We start from the raw sequence: 16,120 nt of genomic DNA, 5'->3' as shown, positions 1-16,120 counted from the left end.
AGCTATTTGAAAGCATTGCTTGAACTAAAGAAGTAAAATTCATCTGCTTCTGCACCAAAAAAGGATGGAGAGAAAACTGAAAACCAGTCACAGAGTGTGGATTTGCCAAACTAAACTGAATTAGCTTTCTGGGGTTTCATGGATAAGTATGCTGGTATAATTTGTAAAACTTGTAAAATAAATGAATTGTAAATGACATTAGAAGGACAGGGGTCGAGAATTCCCTGGCGGTCCAGTGGTTAGGACTCTGCACTTTCTCTGCTGAGGGCCTGGGTTCAGTCCCTGGTCGGGGAACTAAGATCCCACAAGCCGTGTGGCCAAAACATAAAATAAAATTCTTAAAAAAAAAAAAAAAGGACAGGGACCAACTAATAAGACTACTATTTACTATTTGCTGGTATAACTCACTGAGAAGGTAAGTGTGGATCAAAACATTTTAATAGAATCATTTAAATATACTCAGGGAGCTATCTGCTTAACCTCACCAAATCATTTCAAAACCTAAAGCAGCCCTGTAATAGTGGGAATAACTGCCTCTAATATTGTTTTTGTTTTTGTTTTTGTTTTTTTCTGCGGCATGCGGGCCTCTCACTGCTGTGGCCTCTCCTGTTGCGGAGCACAGGCTCCGGACGCACAGGCTCAGCGGCCATGGCTCACGGGCCCAGCCGCTCCGCGGCATGTGGGATCCTCCCAGACTGGGGCACGAACCCGTGACCCCTGCATCGGCAGGTGGACCCCCAACCACTGCGCCACCAGGGAAGCCCATTTTTTGTTTGTTTGTTTTTTACATTTTTAAATAAATATTTTAAATAACAAGATCTTGTGACAGGTCTAATAACTTCTGTGATTTTGAGGTAGAAAAGAGTGCAAACAATAACAAATGGATATTTTTATGCTACGCTTTCTTGAAACAAAGCTTCCAGTACAAGAATGTATTTGTGGACTTCCCTGGTGGCGCAGTGGTTAAAGAACCTGCTGCCAATGCAGGGAACATGGGTTTGAGCCCTGGTCCGGGAAGATCCCACATGTGGCGGAGCAACTAAGCCCGTGCGCCGCAACTACTGAGTCTGCACTATGGAGCCCGCGAGCCACAACTACTGAGCCCGTGTGCCATAAATGCTGAAGCCCGTGCACCTAGAGCCTGTGCTCCACAGCAAGAGAAGCCACTGCAATCAGAAGCCCGCGCACCACAATGAAGAGTAGCCCTCACTCGCCGCAAATAGAGAAAGCATGTGCACAGCAACAAAGACCCAAAAATAAATAATAAATTAATTTTTTAAAAAAGAATGTACTTGCGCATTCACACAGATGCTCCACGCACACATACATCCGTGAAGAAAGCATGTACTAAATGCTGATGGGCTGCATTGCACTTAATTGCGAAGTTCCATATTTTAAAATTGAGAATTTAAAAACATTAGATAAGGGATAGTTAGGGAGGATTGACATCTACACTCTGCTATATTTAAAATGGATAACCAACAAGAACCTACTGTATAGCACAGGGAACTCTGCTCAATGTTATGGGGCAGCCTGGATGGGAGGGGAGTTTGGGGGAGAATGGTTACATGTATATGTAGGGCTGAGTCTCTTTGCTGTGCAACTGAAACTATCACAACATTGTTAATCGGCTATACTCCAATATAAAATAAAAAGTTTTAAAAAGTAAATAAAAAAACATTAGATTGATACATAATGTCATTGGGATTTCTCAGAGAATTGATTTTGCCTAATTTTTTTCCAATATATTTTAAATAAATTAACTTGTTTGCTTATCTAGATATTATCTGATGGATTGGTGGATTTTATATAGTTTTTTACAAAGCCTTATATTCCACTGTCAGAAACAATTTAGTTCCTGGTACCAGTGATCCTTCTGCAAGGAGACTGAAGCACAGACCTTTCCAAATCAGAGCAGCGTGTTCTAGGACAGCATCTTTATGGAACAAAGCAAACCTTACTTTATGTCATAAGCGGGACATAAAGACTTTCCATAAACCAGAAAATATATATTCAATATCCCTTAGATGGACACAGGAAAATGAACTGTGTACCAGGTTACTAGACTGACTTTCATAGAAAGGAATATCCGTAGTCTTTCTCTTAAATTACCCAAGAATTCACATTACTAAAACCCAATTTCCATGGACAACACGGAATGAAGGCATGATGCCAAGACAATTGGAGACAAAGTTCTAGAATGTAGGCTGAGGATAAAAAAAAAATAAAGGCATGCAGTTACTGGTCTACTTAATTCCTTTTATTCTTACACACTTTAAACAATGGATTATGCCCTTTAATTTTTTGACTTCAAAGGCACATTTGAAAGGTGTTTAGACAGTGCCCGCAGGGCTTGAAATCATTAAACCTGAATTCAGAAGGCTCATCTGGGTGGAGCATTGATCACACCCGTTCATCCCTAAAGCTGGAGTGAACACAGTTCCAAGTCTCATGATTCAGAAGTCACACCAGGGCCTTTAAAGCTTTAATACATTACAAATAACATCCGTTTTTGCTGAGCAATTAAAAATATTTTTTATGATGGGAAATTTCATACATTCACAAAAATAGAAAGAAGTGTATAAAAAGCCCTATGTACCCATCACCCAGCCACAGCAATTAGCAACAGAATGTCACTCACGTTGCCTCTGTATTTCTACCCACTCCCCCTCACAGCTGGGTTAATTTGAAGTAAATCCCAGTATCATATTATTTCATCCATAAATACTTTGACATGAGTCTCTAAAAGATAAAGATCCTTTGGGGAAAACATTCTATAATATTATTATACTTAAAAAATTAACAGTAATTCCTTATATAAATGTTCAGTCATGGTTCAAATACTCCTGATTGTATCACATTTAAAAAGAATAACTACTATGTTAGAACGAGAAGCTAAAAAAGGTCTACACATTGCATTCACTTGAAGAATGAATTCATTCTCTTAAATCTCTTTAACCTATAGGCTCCCCCTGCCTCTTTGATTTTCATGCAATTTACACATTTTCTTATAGAAATATAAAAGTAGAGAGTCTTTTGAAATGTATTAATCACTTGAGCTGGAGAACAGTGCTTCTAAACTTGAATGTACATACAAATTCCCAGGGGTCTTAAAATACAGATTCTGGGGTAGCGCTTGAGTTGCTACAACCTCCCAGGTGATCTGTATGTTGCTGGTCTGGGGACCACTCTATGAAGAGCAAGCCTGTTGAGTTCCACATTATAAATATTGCTGATTTTGCTGATTACATTCCTGAGGTGCTTCTGTTTCCTGTGTTTCCTGTAAGTTGATATCTAGAGGTTTGAATGAATTCCAGGTCAATTATTTTGGCAAGAATTCTTCATAGGTACTGCTGCATGCTTTCTATTGCTTCACACCAGGAGGACCATCATGTCTGATTGTCCAACATTTAGTGATGTTAAATATTTAGGGCAGTCAACCCCGATATTTCCACTACAGAGATCCCTATTCGTAGTTTTAGCAGCTATTGACATCATCATCATCCTGATGAACGGTTCTCAACACTGGCTACACAGTAGAATCAAGAGTCCTCTTTGAGATCAATTATATCAGAATCTCTGGGGTTAGGCCAAGGCAGAGAGAGAGAGAGAGAGAGAGAGAGAGTGTGTGTGTGTGTGTGTGTGTGTGTGTGTGTGCTTGCACACTCATGTACCTGAATGTGCTTTAAACCCCTCACATGGTTCTAACAGGTATCATGTAGGGCTGAAAAACCATTGGCCTAGATCACTTTTTTCATTCTGGTTTCCAAATGGTGATATTCTCAATCGATCCTTTTTTCTTCATTTATTTTGCTGAGCTCTTAATGTGTGGAAGCTTTGGCTTAGAAAATGAGCCAGGTGACAGGCTACAAAATAAATCAGCTCCCATTCATACCATGAAGACACTCCTCGTCCTCCCAAAGCCACCCCCTACCCTCCCCACAGCCCTCCTTGCTTTCAGGGACCCCCCTCCCCAGGTACCTCAAGCTGTCCAGAGCCTATCACTCCACCAGGTCTCCCCCATCATGCCCCATCAACCTCCCAAGGCTATCTTGGGGAGGTGGGGATGGGCTTCTAATTTCTATACTATTTTACCTTCTTCAAAATGAGCATGGGTTATGTTTCTAAAAAACATTTTCATTTGCAGAAGAAAAGGAAAATGTGAAAAGACCCACTTTTTCTAACTCTGCACTTTTGCTTTAAATCCCCAGGAGTCATTGAAAATCCTCTTGATTGACGTCTTTGGGCTACAGATGCCAGCATTAAAATACAGAGATGACTGTAATTTGGAAAGTGAAAAACCTCAGCATCCCCTAATCTCACCCCATTTCACCAGTCAAGGCTTGTCCTGGAAGGAGGATGATCTGCAAGTAGATAAAAAGAGAAAAATCTGAAAACCTAAAATCTTGCCACTTGTCACAGGAGGAAAGCTGGTCAGAATCTTATTCTTCTATCTTCCTGGCTTCATCACTCTCATCCTCTTTCTCTATTTTAAAAATATATCAGTTATTTAGGGCTTCCCTGGTGGCGCAGTGGTTGAGAGTCCACCTGCCAATGCAGGGGACACGGGTTCGTGCCCCAGTCCGGGAAGATCCCACATGCTGCGGAGCGGCTGGGCCCGTGAGCCATGGCCGCTGAGCCTAAGCGTCTGGAGCCTGTGCTCTGCAGCGGGAGAGGCCGCAGCAGTGAGAGGCCTGCGTACCGCAAAAATAATAATAATAATAATAATAATTGAACACTTACATGTTAAAGATGATTTGAGTATACAGAGAGGACACTAAAATGAGAGAAACAGGTTTAAAACAGAAGTTCTTTTATTTGAATACTGAATACATTCTGTTGGTACAGAGTGTGCTGAGGATGAAGTATTTTAAAGAAAGAAAAAACACTGGTAGCAATACAATTAAAATGGAAAAAAAATAATTTAAAATATAACACAAATGACAAATAGATACATTAGCATTCTGTGAAGCCCACTTAGGGCATTCCATCATCTGTAGGTTGTAGTTTAATTTAAGCTTATTTCAGACATGAGTATTTGGAACTGTCAAAAAAAAAACCCCAAACCAAAAAACACACAAAACCACATGACACAGCAAATCAAACAGTGTATCACGATTTATTAAATACCTTTAATGAAACCAGTACCTGACGATTAGAAAACAGTTAAACCATTTGTTTAAAAAAAAAAAAAATCCCTCAAACCAGTGTCCATATTAGAGGTGACAGTGTTTCTTTTGCAGTTTCTACCATAAAATAAGACCACGGTGAACATTCCATATTGGAATTTATCTTTTCAATACAAAGAGTAGGCTCTGCCCATTACAGCAGAATGACTCAAATTTAGTTTTCAGTTCCTGCGGATTCTCAGAGCAGCAGTAAGACAAGTCTCAGGATCATCATGAGGCTAGATTAAAACAAAAGATAGGCAAGGGGAGGGTGACTCAGGAGGTGTGAGACGGAAGGGTTGTGCGTCACCTAACCCATGTGGTACTAAACCCTGGCTCCCAGCGTTCTGCCCTGCTTCTACTCCCTGGGGCAGGGGTGATCTCACCATCCCTGGATCCCTGTACTTGAACTTCCAGATGTGACTGAATTAAAAATGTTCACTGAATGAAGGAGAAAAATCAGAACTCACTGTTCTGAAAATCTGGGATGAACCTTTGTGAGAGAAAGGTTTGGAAAGAAATACAAAACTTTCAAAAACTAGTAAAGGCAAGCAACTTGAAAAACTAATCAAGGGGTGATCTAGGGATGTCATAATTACAATCTCAGCTTCTTTCCACGTTTAGGGTCTTGTCTTCTTGACCTATAAACCCTACTTCTGACCCCTTCCACCACCAAGTATCATTATTAGAACAGGGCTATCATTAGAAAGCAGTCCTTTATAATCACACTTTCATTCCCAAATCATAAACATTATATCCAGCCACACTAGAAAATTCTATTGAAAAACAGAAAGGAGAAAATTACCCATTGCATTACCACCTAGAGATTACTAACAATTTGAAATATTACTTCCTATCTTGTTTTTATATACCCAGACTTTTAAAAAATTGAGATCACGCTATATTTGCTTGTTTATTCTGTTTTCATTTCCTATTATGTCAATATTTTCTAATGACACTAAACAGTTTTTGAAAACATGACATGTAATGCTTGCTCAATATTCCATTAAGTGGACAAAACACCTATTGAACCGTTTCCTTACTGGTGAATTTTCAAGCTGTTTCTAATTTTTCAGTTCATCATGTTTTCCACTAGAAATAAACTTGCAATAAACATCAGTCTTTGTATACATCTCATTATTTCTTTGGAATAAATTCCAAAAAGTGAAAACGTACATCAAAGAAAATGAACATGTCGATAGCTGTCAACATATAAAGGCAGCTTCCAAAGAATTTAAAATGTTAAGTATAAATTTTTACTTGGTAATGTGCTTAATCTCATGGACAGAATTACTGAGATTAAGAGAAACTTGAAGCTCCCTATTTATCTTTTTAAAAAATATTAAGTTTTCTCCCTTACAATTTCAAAGTAACTGCGACAGACTTTCACTTTGTCCAACTCTCTAACAGAGATTATCAGATTTAAATGAATACCTTTACTGTCTCAGACAGGTAAATCCTGAGAAAAAATGAGTCTGAATTTAATTCTTTATTCTGAAAAAGGTAACTGTGTACATGTGATCAGATAGCACAGCAACGCTAAGTGTATTTGATAAAAATGTTCACTCGCACATAAATGTCAACGATTGAATGGATGGTATTTTAAGGTTTTATAATCATGCTGATTGTAATACAAATTACTTTGACCTTTTAAGTTAAAACAACTGACTTTTGCCAAAAATTCAGCACTTCAAAATGACGGCAGAGGAAAGAATAGATCAAAATAAGTTTTTCTTACCTTAAACCTGCAACCAGCCCAGCTGGCATGATTTTCTTGGATCTCTTAAACCTCACCCCCATTATGGTGGCCAGGAAGAAAGCTGTAACTAAAAACCAAACCGGTGCGTGAACCAGCGTTTCAAACATGTTATCAGTGCTTGCTTGGGGAAAAAATGGATTTCATTTCAGCTTTCTAATATAACAACTATTATGTATTGGTACTGAGTTGCTATTTTCTTGAAAAGAAAGAGTGCTCTATTAAAACACTTTACAAAATAGCTTATCAAAATAGTTTCTGAGGAAACAAGCACGTTAAAATCCATTCCTGAAATAGCTTCAAAAGAAAAAGTCTTTTTCTAACTTAATTTCTATTTATAGAACACTCCTGGGAAGGTCAGGACTGTGTCATATTCAAGTTTCCTTAGGAACACTAGGCAGTATACCTGGACCCACAAGAGACAGCCAAAAAATGTTTAGTTAGCTGAACGGAAGGAAAAGAATCAGTTTCTAAAGTAAATCTTTAAAGTAAGACCTGATTAATAAAATAATCCTAAGAAAAGGCTGACTGTTTTTATTTTATAGTATTCCATTTTGGAAATGTGATGCCTGAAGAGTACATAAAAACAGCCTAATAATATTAAATTCAGAAGCATTATACCAGCCTTTAGAAGCTAAACCAGCATGATGAGAGAAGCAGTTTTATGGAAGAGATTAGGGCACTGATGTCACAATTTAAGAACTTTCAAGGAAAAATCACTTGCTGATATAAAAAACATGACTGACAATAAACATACATTAACTATTTAAGTGCATATGCATAAAAAGCCCTATATATATACATACATATATATGTGTGTGTGTGTATATATATATATTTTTTGCTGATATATTTTTATCTTCTGACATAATGTCATTATTAAAAATATCCCTTGCTCCTATTTAAAATAAGGGGAAAAAAATCCCACTTAATCTCTTCCTCTCCCTCAAACAAAGAACTGGTACAATTTGTCTTCTTTTGTATTTTCTTCCACACCCACCAGGGCACTTTGAATAATCATCAAGTTAAACAGAGACCATTTCCTTGGTGTAGTTTTCCAAACCTTCCCTGTATTTGTCTTTCAACCCAGACAGAAGAAAGCCAAGCATCCTGGGGCTTTAAACACACACAAGTTTTTTCCATTTTCCCTGCGGACCTTCTCCTACTATAAGCTCAACAAGGGAAGAAGCTAGAAGAGTCAGCCTTCCTTTTCTAAATCTTAAGGCAAAGTGGGACCTAAAAGCTGTTTGTGAATTAAATAAAGTAATGCAAGGCTGTCTCTTTTTAGATATTTTCACAGTAACACAAACTATGCTAATATGCATTTAGCAGCATTAGCAGAAAATCCAGACATAATTCCTTGCTTTTTCTAATTTTATTTTATTTTTCTAGTAACACATTTCATAGAAATATTCTTCTGAGTTGGAAGGCCTGGCAGCAACATCATTATTTTTGATCAGGTCTGTGTAGAAAGGAACAAGAACAGTGTTCTGTCTCCGCACATGCATATGCCCACCTGCCATGTCACCAGTATCTTCTAGTACACCGAGGCTAGGTATCAAAAAATTATCCCTAAGCTTTGATTCTCCGTAACTGGGAAAAACGCCTTACTCACACAGGGACAATTTTACGTCTCGCTTGTCATTGGAGACACGGTAAGCTCCACAGCCAGCCAAAAATCCAACGGAAAGACCAGCAATCAAAGACAGAACACCACCTGGTGAAAAAAAGTACGGGCTCAGAGAGAGAATCGCCAAATGAAAGGTATACCTTCATCACTCCACATGTGGAAAAATGCATTTCTTCCTGGGCACTGTAACTGGACAAAGCCAAGTTAGGTATCGGCTATCCATGGACAGTTTCTAAGACATGACTGTTTCATGGTGAACCCCAAATGTGAGGCAGAGGAACCCCAGGTACGTAGCAATGGGAGGGGTAGGTATGGTGATAAAGCCTGCCTGTAGTATTGCTTCTGACAGTGACTGCATGGTCTTGGACAATTACCTGACTTGTTTACGCCCCTCTTTTATTCCCCCTGTTCTCCTTGCCTCCATTTTTTTACTGAGGTTGTGATGATAAAAATAAGATGAAATGATATTTTCAACTCATGGAGATAGAGAGGGGGGCCTATTCAAACCAAGCTATGGTTCTGTCCTGAATAATTAACAAACCTTCCAGCCTCAACACATCAGGACTCAGGGATGGACTGTGACCACAGAGTAACAGGAAGAACCTGGTCACTGACACAGCCAGCCAGCCACCAATCCACCCCCTCCCCCACCCAGCACCCGCCCTGCTCAGCGCTGCCTGGGGCACTGTAATAGACACGATCACTGCAGGGTGCACGTGCCAGTGCCACTGTCACCAAGACACACAGTCCCCACTTCCGGGCACTCAATCTATTTAGAATCTTATCGGATTGGAATCCCTAGGGTCAAGGCATCTCTGGGGTTTTTTGTTTTATGTATTTTTTTAGATTTAAATTTATTTTTATTTTTTTATTGAAGTATAGTTGATTTACAGGGTTGTGTTAGTTTCCGGTGTACAGCAAAGTGATTCAGTTGTAAGGTATCTCTGTTTTTTAAACAGCTACAGGAAAGTCAGATTGCAGCAGGGTTAAGAACCACCCTTAAATTCAGATGGCAGCACCTCCCACACCAAAACACACAACCCATCCAGAACAAGAAGCCACATGCACTAGGTTATAGTCTAATTCTACAGGCAACAAGTGAAGGAGGATGCCTGATAACGGAAGTAATCCTCTCCTTCCACACCCTCCAGCAGCCCCAACACACACACGCACACACACACACACACTCACACTCACTCTCTCTTTCTCTCTCTCTCCCCTTTTCCTACCCTTTGAAAAACCGCTAACGAAGGAAGTAACCCTGATAACCATATAGACCTGAAACTCAAGTCCCCCAAGGTCACCAATATAACACTCTTCGAAATATAACTTCATTTAATGAATTTCTTAAAAATATAAGAAGCAAATATGAGACACCATGACTGCAAACGCTTTTACGTTAAAACAAAGCAAAATAGAAAACTTGATCTTTCATTTTTCTCCATGAAAATCCTTCAATTTATCAACTGGGTTTTTTTTTCCATCTTTGCACAGAGATGAAGAAACCACCTCAGATATGATATCTAAGTAATTTTCCTTTGCAACACACAGTATCAACATAATTCAGTTTTTTGACACTATGAGTATATAAACAAACCAAAAACCTCATTTGACAATGAGTGAGTAGCCCTGAAGAGGGTAAGTCAATTAATTATGCAATTGATATTAACAGGTAAAGGGAGACCCAGATGCCCAGGCTCTGGAATGACAGGCTCTGTCCACCCAGCCCCATGGAACCCCCATCCTTCCGAGAATCCCATCCACCACGTGCTTCTTAGCTTCTCGTCCTATTTACAGACCCTCAGACAATCCTAGCACAACCACCAACCTCCCACCAGGTCGCTTATTAGCTTTTTGTCCTGCTTACAGACCCTCAGATAATCCTAGCACAATGACCAGCCTCTCTTTGATGAAAAATCTGGTTTGGGCTCACCTCTCCGCTTATATCCCAAAATGCTTCCGAATGTCACCAGGGCTGCATAACCAAAACCAATCAGGTCCATTGGCAAGGTTCAAGTCTAAAGCAAGGTGGAAGAGACATATTTTACAAGATAAGACTCTGGGGGAGCAAATGTGTATAAAAATGATATGCATTTCACAGAGTTACAGAAATGAATTTCTCTAACCTACTAAGAAAAGGGCAGCTAGATCTTCACTTCTCCCAGCACTCAGTCCCGCCACCCTCATCACTCTCAAGAACGCTCAGGGCGACACCTGAGGCTGATTCTCCTTCCTTATCTTCAAGACTTGCTGTTCCCTCAGCTGTGTACTCCCTTCCACTTCCCCATGAGGACTTCTGCTCTGGTTAGCAGGGTCTCGTCACAGCCGTGATGCTGCCATCTCCGCTTTGCACTCCCGTGCCTGGAATGTTCCCCCGCTCCCCCACCTCCATCCCCAGCCGCCCTCTACGCCCCATCTCCCTCTGAACCTGCTCCCCTTGTCAGCCGCCCCACAAGCTCCTTAACCACTCCTACCTGCACCGTCCACCTGGTCTGCAGCATCTGCTCTTCTTCCTCTAAATTCCCTGATCTCAGCAACTCCACCTTATAATTCTTTCTTTCGTATTTGTACAGATATTTGTCCCCCCTCCTCCTCACATCGAAAAACAGGAAAGGGGTAATGTGGACGTTTGCTTGTTGACTGAAACAAAGATTTCCTTTCTGTTTTTTTTTTTTTTTTGGCTGAGCCATGTGGCACGCAAGACCTTAGTTCCCTGACCAGGGATCAAACCCATGCCCCCTGCACTGGGAGCGCCGATGGAATCTAAACCACTGGACCGCCAGGGAGTCCCCAAAGATTCCCTTTCAACATGTGCTTTGCACTAGCGTGGTTATGAGACAGCTCTCCTGTGGTGGCAGAGATGCCCACGCTTGGTCCATGGTAAACCATTAAAGGGTACAATGCAGCCCTGGCACGAAGTTAACTGAGTGACCATGACATTCTGCAGGCATCACAGCAGAAACATCCAGGGGCTGGAAGTTCTAAGAAGCTCCACTGAAATCCTGTCTGGGATTCTCTAAGATGTAGGAGAAAGTGTGCTAGCTACAGGCTGGAGACACGGGTTCTGGTCACTAGCGGCTGCTGGGCCCTGGACCACCCCCCATCCCTAAGAACAACTCCCCCAAAGTGAGGGAAATAGACAAGATAAGCTCTAAGGTTCTTGCAGCTTTTTAAATTCTAAGATTCCTGGTGGTGATTGCACATCTTAAGTTTTTTACATCTCTATTTCCTCCCTGGAGAAAGCAGTTCTTTGTATCTACGAGGAACGGTATATGAGAATTCTTTGTATTTTCACAATTTTCTCACTGCTGCCATTCAGGTTAACCTGGTCTTTAATTCTCTGTAGCAACTGGTAACAAACTGACCCTGAAGAATGGAAAAGGGGTCTTGAGTTGATCTCAGAGAGTAAGCTAGCACTTAACTGTGAGGAAGGGTCTGGGGAGGGAGCCCAAGGCACAGGAGGAGGTGATGGCACTGAAAAGGAGGCAATGATGGAAAATCCTCAATGTCTGTGGGACAAAGAATTAAAACAGGATAGTTGTCGATGCCCAAGAAGTTGTCCAGTGGGATTGAACATATAGGAAGGAAGGACCTGTGTTCAAAAACCATTTGTTGACTGAATGATGGATAAACAAATAATGAGGATGATGTTTCTGAGCAATCACCATGTGCCAGGCACCACCCTAAGGCCTTATATGTAACAACCCATTTAATTATCACCACAACCCTACGAGGTAAGTACTATCCCCATCATTATCCCCATTTTCCAGATGAGGTGACTGAAGCACAGAGAAGGCAAGCAGCAGCCCCGAGGTCACACAGCAAAACCAAGATTTCAGACTCAGAGAAGTCTCATTCCTAACAAGCAGTACCTCTGAAAACTGAGTTAGCTGCTGAAAGAATGAATGTGAAAGTGAGCCTGAGGTTCCTCAGAGTTTTGAATTCTGGATTAAGTAATTCTGCTTGGCCTCGGAGCTTAGCCCACGCTGCACCGTCTTCCACCTGGTGACCTACCATCTTCAGCCCTATGAGAGCCTCACGTCCAGTCCTACTTCCTGTCTTTCTCAAAGAGCTCATCACATTCCACAATGCATGCTTGGACTTCAGTAGCATGTGATATTAGGCAAGTTCCTTAATCTCTGTACCTCAGTTTCTCCATCTGTAAAATAGGGATAATAAAAATATCTACCACACAGAGCTGTTGTGGTGATGAAATGAGTTAATGCTATAAGGCACCCAGAACCGTGCCTGGCACACAATGAACACCCAACAAATACCAACTGCTCATATAATGATTCCTCTCTTTCACACTTATATACATTTTTAAGCTTGACATAAACAAGGGCAATACTATTTCAGCACAGCGAGAAATCAACTGAGGTAGGGTGGATTCATGATGCTGGCATTCATAGACTCAAACCATAATAGTACAACCTGCACTTATACCAAATTCCATCAACGACTTTTTCTTGGGCGTCTTCTGTGTGCAGGCAGCAGGAAGGGATGGAAAGCCCCACTGATGGACACGGTCCTGGTATGCCAGGACTTCCAGTGCAGCACCATGGAGGCGGCAGCTGCGTGAGGGAGCCCTCAGGAGGAGAGGCACAGGCAACGCAACCAGGAGCTGCACCTACTGAGGCTTGGACCCTAAAGGAAAATTCCTCCAGGAAGCAGGGACCCAGCTGAGGTCACGGGGAGGGCAGGAGTAAACCAAGGGAGGAGGGTGGCAAGGAAGCACATGTCCTAGGCAGAAGGGAGACATGTGCAAAGGCCTGGTGGCATGAGAAAGCATGGCATGGTTTCAAAATGGAAACAAGTGCAAGGGGTGTGAAAGTGGGGGGGGGGGGGGGCTGGTGAGCAAGGGCCAGATCACCCCTGGAAGCCCTGTAAAGGGAGTCTGGTGAAGACAGGCTGGGAGGCAGTAAGCCAAGCAAGGGATGATGGTGGCCTGGCCTGGAGAAATGAGGGTGGAGCGAGGTGGACAGATGTGAGAGGTCAGGAGGTTGACTCAACAAGCCCAGGTGTGGGGAGGGAGCAGGGGGGATAAGCCTCTGGCTTGGACCACTAGGAAGAGGGGAGCCTTGATGCTGTTCCCTGAGACAGGGAACAATGGAACAGCAGCAGGTGTGTGGTGGGGGCAGGAGGGGGGTGCCCTGGAATGATGGAGCCCAACTTAAACATAATCAGTCTGAGATGCCCAACACACAGTCAGGAAGCACCCTTCCACAGAGATGTGAAGCTTATGAGAGAGATCACTCCTCATCAGGTAGTAATTGAGGGACTTAATTCTCTCCTTAAGTTAATCACCTGGGGTGGAAGGTGGTTATTCTCCCTCCTCCGAGTCCCCCAGTTCTTCCTCTGACCCTCTCTTGGGGCCCCATCCCTTCTACGTGGTGTAGACTTACTTCCCTTGAGCTTCTCTCTCCTCTGGGCCAGTCAAGCTCCTTGAGGACTAAGCTCAGGTTCAATTCATCTTGTCTTCCTCACAGCACCAAGCCCACTACCGAGCACTTAGGCAGGTGCTTAGTAAATGCCTGCTGAGTGAATGAGTAAGTGAACCAAAGGAATAACTTCTGCCTTAAGACATTACGTAACTGACCTACCCTCGGTATAGCTCTAGTGCCAGGAAAAAGCCCTTCATCGCCTTAGTGAACTGAGTGTTGTTCTAAGGAGGCAAAATAAATCTATTCTCAATCCTTGTAAGAAGTTTCGTGCTTACAGCGAAAATTCAAACAAAAGGCAATCAGCTCTGGTGCTCCTTTTCCGTGGCAGGACCGTATGTCCTGCTCAGAATCACACAGGAAAGCCAGAGGCTGCGTTAACAAGGGCGGGATGGGCGTGGGTACGAAGCATCACGTGTTCCCATCGCAAACGCTATGCCCAGCCCTTGGAAAGGCCAGAAAGCATCTTGGGTGCAATGCAGCAAAATGATTTACTGCACAACGCACAAAACCAGATGAAGGGGCCCTGCCTTGCCCTTAGCCCTCCAAAATTTGGGGAAACCACTAAGAGATTTCCCGTAAGCTATTATATAAAAAGCATTTTCACATGCTGAGTATCAATAATTACCTACCTTTGAACTCCTTGAGGCTCGAAAGACACATTTTCGAGTGAAGTCTGGATGGTGCTGGGAAGGTTTAAAACCCTGCCAAGCATTTCTAGATGGTCCAAGAGCCCCACCCTCTTCCCCATCTCTCCTTAGCTCTAGGAAGGTAGGAAGGAGAACAGGTGGGAGATTCAGGGCCGCGGAAGGAAGAAACTCCGGCAATTCCCAGGAGGAGGAGAGAAGCGATTCCCCGGGAGAACAGACTCCACCCCCTGCAAAATCCTCCCAAGGTTCTCTGCGTCTTTAACTGCCTATTTCTGCACCGATGCATGAAAATTACGGGCAGGAAAGTCTCGATTGCGAGATGTACAGCTCACCTGCAGCCCCGAGCTGTCTCCGCGGCTGAAAAGAGCAAAGTCGGGAGCTAGGTGCGGGAAAACTTCGTACCTGGAGAAGGGAAGCTGACCCCGCCGCCTGCGCCTTCTACTCTGCGCGTTACCTCCCAGTACTGGGTGGGGCCGCTGATTCCGGGAGGCACCGCCACCGCCCCTCGCGCGCGCATGCGCGGCACTCCTTCCACTGCAGCTCAGCCCCGTCCCGCCCACGCCCGTCGGGCGCCGTGGAGGTTAGTCGACTCTACCACTTGCAGCGCCTGTACTGTAGCATCCCAGGCGGCGGCCACACCTGGTCATTCGCTCCGGACCCGGCCACTTGCTTCGGCGACCCGGCTTTTGGTCCTGGCCCTGATCCCGGGACTCGGGTCTGGTGCCTCCTGCCGGACGGACCTGGAGTGACATGCATTCGCAAGGAGTGGGCCTGGGTGTACCAGGGATTCCAGATGGCGAAAGATTTTTAACCGTTGAAGAAGTTCCTTCAATATTTAAGGGACGTTTGTGGGACCTCTCCAGCAACCCAGGCGTTTTACATACTCTCCACCAGATTGTCCCCATTTTCAGCGGAGGGAGGTAAGGTTCAGAGAGGCGAAGGGATTTCGTTGTCCACAGACTCAACTCCACAGGGTGCAAAGGCTAGAGCCCGAGTTTGTCTGGTTTCAAATCCCGAGCACCCTTTATTACACCGCACCATCTACGAAGGCATCTAGATGTGGTGGGGAGACCAGGATCCCGGTTTCATACTTCAAGCCCAGGATTTGCTGGACTTAAGTACCTGAAGGGGAAAGGTACAGAGTGCCAGAATTGAAAGGCACTTTAAATCATCTTTCGTTCCAGAATAATACGTTCTCAGGGATGAACCTTAAATTGATCTGGAATCCTGCATCCTGGCTACAACTTCTCATCTCACTCCAGTTTTGCCTTCCAGGCCACTGACAGTAACTCCAAGCCTCTTCCTTATATAATAGCTCTTCAGAGATTTGAAGAAGGCTGTCATCTAGGGCTTATCAAGCAGCTCTAGGGGTGCCGTGGGGCTGGGAATAATAGAATTTCTTAAAATTAAAAAAGAAAGAAATCTTAAGAATATATCTTATATCTTGTGAAATTTGCTGAATCTATTCCTTGTGT

The 16,120-nt window shown here is 43.0% G+C and overlaps 1 protein-coding gene across 9 annotated transcripts; it reads right to left on the bottom strand.

Annotated features, from left to right (window-relative positions):
* Positions 1-5,100: 5,100 nt before the first annotated feature.
* Positions 5,101-15,246, bottom strand: TMEM14A (transmembrane protein 14A). 9 transcript variants are annotated; one of them, XM_049693544.1, is made up of 6 exons: positions 13,960-14,620; positions 12,427-12,713; positions 10,488-10,572; positions 8,540-8,641; positions 6,907-6,994; positions 5,101-5,407 (listed from the first exon to the last, which is right to left on the bottom strand). In XM_049693544.1, the coding sequence occupies exons 3-6, from the start codon at positions 10,555-10,557 to the stop codon at positions 5,368-5,370; spliced, it is 300 nt and encodes a 99-aa protein (XP_049549501.1). In that variant the 5' UTR covers positions 10,558-10,572; positions 12,427-12,713; positions 13,960-14,620; the 3' UTR covers positions 5,101-5,367. The 9 variants fall into 9 exon arrangements, with proteins under 9 accessions (XP_049549501.1, XP_033272161.1, XP_033272166.1 ...); XM_033416270.2 differs by having other exon boundaries at positions 12,569-12,713; XM_033416275.2 differs by lacking the exons at positions 12,427-12,713; positions 13,960-14,620 and adding an exon at positions 15,048-15,246.
* Positions 15,247-16,120: the final 874 nt, after the last annotated feature.

Source organism: Orcinus orca, chromosome 10 (genome assembly GCF_937001465.1).
Source record: "Orcinus orca chromosome 10, mOrcOrc1.1, whole genome shotgun sequence".
Lineage (NCBI taxonomy): Eukaryota > Metazoa > Chordata > Mammalia > Artiodactyla > Delphinidae > Orcinus > Orcinus orca.
This window is presented reverse-complemented; position numbering and strand designations above follow the sequence as displayed.

Bases quoted from the DNA above. Each gene is read 5' to 3' on its own strand.
- TMEM14A (XM_033416275.2), bottom strand. From the start codon at position 10,557: ATGGACCTGATTGGTTTTGGTTATGCAGCCCTGGTGACATTCGGAAGC. The intron at 8,642-10,487 runs GTGAGCCCAAAC...TTTTTTCACCAG, and splicing joins TTTGGGATATAAGCGGAGAG to GTGGTGTTCTGTCTTTGATT. The intron at 5,408-6,906 runs GTAAGAAAAACT...GTTTTAATCTAG, and splicing joins GGGCTGGTTGCAGGTTTAAG to CCTCATGATGATCCTGAGAC.